The sequence below is a fragment of the Musa acuminata genome, chromosome BXJ2-10 (assembly GCF_036884655.1).
Source record: "Musa acuminata AAA Group cultivar baxijiao chromosome BXJ2-10, Cavendish_Baxijiao_AAA, whole genome shotgun sequence".
NCBI lineage: Eukaryota > Viridiplantae > Streptophyta > Magnoliopsida > Zingiberales > Musaceae > Musa > Musa acuminata.
In genome coordinates this window covers 19,912,849-19,916,436 of record NC_088347.1, presented here as the reverse complement: position 1 = coordinate 19,916,436, position 3,588 = coordinate 19,912,849, and the positions used below count along the sequence as shown (strand labels likewise).

Below are 3,588 nucleotides of genomic sequence, written 5' to 3'. Positions count from 1 at the left end.
ATGTCAAGCGATCAGCAAATTCACCCCGGTGGATCCTCAAATGCGGAGCTCCCCGCCTTGGGGGAACAGCGTGACGAGACCCACGACGAACGCCCCGCAGCGGTATCAGAACGTTACTGGCGACTGTTCAACGACCCGGGCTTGTCACCCCCTGGTGGCACACCCGCCGACTCCCCGCAGGTGTCGCCCGAGGCCTTTCATGACCTCGCCCACCAGGTCCGAACTCTGACAAGCATGGTGCAGACCATTGTCTCCCAACGAACCCCTCCGCGTGCGGCGAGGCCCTCGCAGCAACAGGAGACTCTCGCCCGGACCCACGCGCCACCCCCAGAACTTCCGGGCTCACCTCGAAACCCCACAACCCGACTGGGGAGCACGGAAGCCGAGGGCACGGTGATCCGCCCCGAGCCCGAGGCCCCGACTGTTGACTCGACGAACGCCCTACGGGCCCAGCTGCGCCTCGTCAGTCAAAGGTTGGACGAGGTACAACAGGAGGTCCGTAAGTCAAAAGGAGAACTCGGGACGGACGGACACCAAGGATCTCTGTTCACCCCCAAGATACAGGATCAGGCGATCCCGTCGCACTTCTGCCTCCCTGCCCTGGACGCGTATGACGGCGCAACCGACCCCGCGGACCATGTGGCCGCTTTCCGGGCCCGGATGGCCCTATTCGGGACTTCAGACGCCCTGATATGCCGGGCGTTCCCGACGACCTTGCGAGGACCAACCCGCGCGTGGTACAGCGGCCTGAAGCCAGGGACCATCGCCTCCTTCGACCAGCTCGCCAAGGATTTCGAGCTTAACTTCCTGGCGTACTCCCGACCAAAGCCATCCATGGCGTTGCTCTTGGGGCTCAACCAGAAGGAGGACGAGCCCCTTTCTCACTTTGTGAACCGGTTTACGACGCAAATCCGTGGATTATCGGATGCTCACCCCTCTCTCTTGATGCAGGCCTTCATGACAGGCCTGCGGCCCTCCAGGTTCTTCTGGTCCCTCGTGGAAAGGCCCCCCGTCGCGGTCCCTGAGATGCTCCAACGGGCCAGCCAGTTCATCGCCACAGAAACCTGGATGGTGGGAAGGCGAGAGGAGCACAGAAAGGTCAAGTCGGAGCCTCCCCGACACCAGCAACCCACCACCTCCCGGCGAAAGTTGGACAGGCCTGACCCAAGGCCTCCTCTTCCCGCCTTGAACTCTTCTCGAACGGAGATATTCCTACACGAAAGGGGGAAGGGGCTGCTCAAGGACCCCCACCCGATGAAGAACCCGCGAGAGCTCGCAGACCACTCGAAGTACTGCCGATTTCATCGACAGCACGGGCACGACACGGAGCAGTGTTACGAGCTAAAAAGACAAATCGAGGAGCTCATCCTCAGAGGCCATCTCGGCTAGTACCTCCGGCCGAGCAAAGAGCAGTCTCCTCGTCTAGAGGGCCCGGTTGAGCGACACATCGATGTCATAGCCGGGGCCCCGCATTCGGAGGAAGTTCTATGTCGGGCAGGAAGGCCTATGCCCGGACCGCCCCCGACGAAGCCTCGGGGCGTGAGCCTGAACCCGAGATCACCTTCCCAACCAGAGCCGCCGAGCGACCCCACCACGACGACGCCCTGGTGATATCGACCAGGGTAGCCAACGCGCAAGTGAGAAGAATCATGGTCGACACGGGGAGCTCAGCTGACATACTCTACATTGGCGCCCTCCAGAAGCTGGGCCTAGCCAGGGAAAGTTTAAGCCCAATGTGCTCGGCGCTCACCGGCTTCACGGGAGATTCGATATCCCCTCTGGGAGCCATTAACCTACCTCTGACTCTGGGGACCCCGCCCAAATCAAAGACTGTCATGACCACTTTGCTAGTGGTCGACCTTCCCACCGCTTATAACGCCATACTTGGTCGGCCGACCCTCAACAAGGTCAGAGTCGTCGTCTCGACCTACTACCGGACCGTCAAATTCCCGACACGGGAGGGAGTCGGGGAAGTCACCAGAAGCCCCCAAGAGTCCAAGCACTGTTACCTTACCTCCGTCTCATTGGGCAAAAGGACCAGGGGAGAGGCGCCTCTAAAAGATCCCCGGGAAGCAAAAAAGCCGGCCCCTCACCCTGAGCCGAGGGGGTCCACCGTTGACGTCCCCTTACTGGAAGCACGGCCGGATCAGACGGTCAAGGTCGGATCCGAGCTGCCCGAGCAGGAACGGGAACAACTCGTCGGTCTTCTGCGGGAAAATGCCGACATCTTCGCCAGGTCTCCATCGGACATGAAGGGAGTCGACCCCAAGGTCGCAGAGCATCATCTCAACATCCCACCTGACGCCCGTCCGGTAAGGCAAAAGCCCCGGCGCCATGCACCTGACCGGCAACGTGCCATACAAGAAGAGGTGGACCGGCTCTTGGCGGCTGGCTTCATAGAAGAGGCCAAGTATCCTCAGTGGTTGTCCAATGTAGTTCTCGTGAAAAAACACAATGGGAACTGGAGGATGTGCATTGACTACACCAGTCTCAACAGTGCGTGTCCTAAAGACTGCTACCCCCTCCCGAAGATCGACCAACTGGTCGACGCAACAGCAGGGCACGCGCGCCTCTCTTTCATGGACGCCTATTCAGGATACAACCAGATCAGGATGGCGCCCGAAGACTGGGAACGCACGGCCTTCCTCACCGATCAAGGGATATACTTCTACAAGGTCATGCCGTTCGGGTTGAAAAACGCCGGAGCCACATACTAGAGGACGGTAAACAAGATGTTTGCTCCCCAAATTGGAAGGAACATGGAAATCTATGTGGACGACATGATTGTAAAAAGCAGAAAGGCCGGAACACACCTTGCCGACCTAGCCGAGACCTTCGCCACGCTACGCAAATTCGGCATGCGGCTCAACCCCACGAAGTGCGCTTTCGGCGTCACCTCCGGGAAGTTCCTAGGGTTCATTGTACACCAGAGAGGAATCGACGCCAACCCAGAGAAAGTACAGGCAATAATCAATACCCCCCGGACAGTTAAAGACCTACAGCGACTCAACGGTAGACTCGTCGCCCTGTCTCGCTTCCTCGCCCGATCGGGCGATCGCTGCCTCCCTTTCTTCAAGGCGCTCAAAGACCCGAAGAATTTCCAATGGACATCGGAATGCGAGGAGGTTTTCAAACAGATGAAGCAGCACTTGGCCAGCCTCCCTCGACTCGCCTCCGTCATTCCCGGCGAGAAGCTGGGACTCTATCTGGCGGCCTCCCCGCACGTAGTTAGCTCCGTCCTCGTCAAGGAAAGCTCCGCCGCACAACTCCCGGTCTACTACGTCAGCCACGTCCTGAAAGGACCTGAGGAGCGTTACACACCGATAGAAAAACTCGCACTCGCCCTGGTGCTCTCGGCTAGGAAGTTGCGCCCCTACTTCCAAGCGCACTCGGTGGAAGTCGTCACCGACCAGCCCCTCCGACAGATCTTAACAAAGTTCGATGTTGCAGGTCGGCTCCTCAGATGGGCGGTGGAGCTCGGAGAACACGATATCAGCTACGTGCCCAGAACCGCCATCAAGGCCCAGGCGATAGCCGACTTCATCATGGAATTGACTCGGATGGACAAAGACCTCGAGCGAACTCCTG

General features: G+C 59.4%; 2 protein-coding genes across 2 annotated transcripts; both read left to right on the top strand.

Annotated features, from left to right (window-relative positions):
• Positions 1-1,389, top strand: LOC103985976 (uncharacterized). The gene has a single exon (XM_065131223.1). The coding sequence runs from the start codon at positions 1-3 to the stop codon at positions 1,387-1,389; it is 1,389 nt and encodes a 462-aa protein (XP_064987295.1).
• Positions 1,390-1,487: 98 nt separating this feature from the next.
• LOC135626033 (uncharacterized) lies at positions 1,488-2,717 on the top strand. The gene has a single exon (XM_065131221.1). It carries the CDS (start codon positions 1,488-1,490, stop codon positions 2,715-2,717), a length of 1,230 nt encoding a protein of 409 aa, XP_064987293.1.
• The last annotated feature ends 871 nt before the right edge of the window (positions 2,718-3,588 follow it).

Coding starts and splice junctions, on each gene's coding strand:
- LOC103985976 (XM_065131223.1), top strand. CDS start 1: ATGTCAAGCGATCAGCAAATTCACCCCGGTGGATCCTCAAATGCGGAG.
- LOC135626033 (XM_065131221.1), top strand. CDS start 1,488: ATGTCGGGCAGGAAGGCCTATGCCCGGACCGCCCCCGACGAAGCCTCG.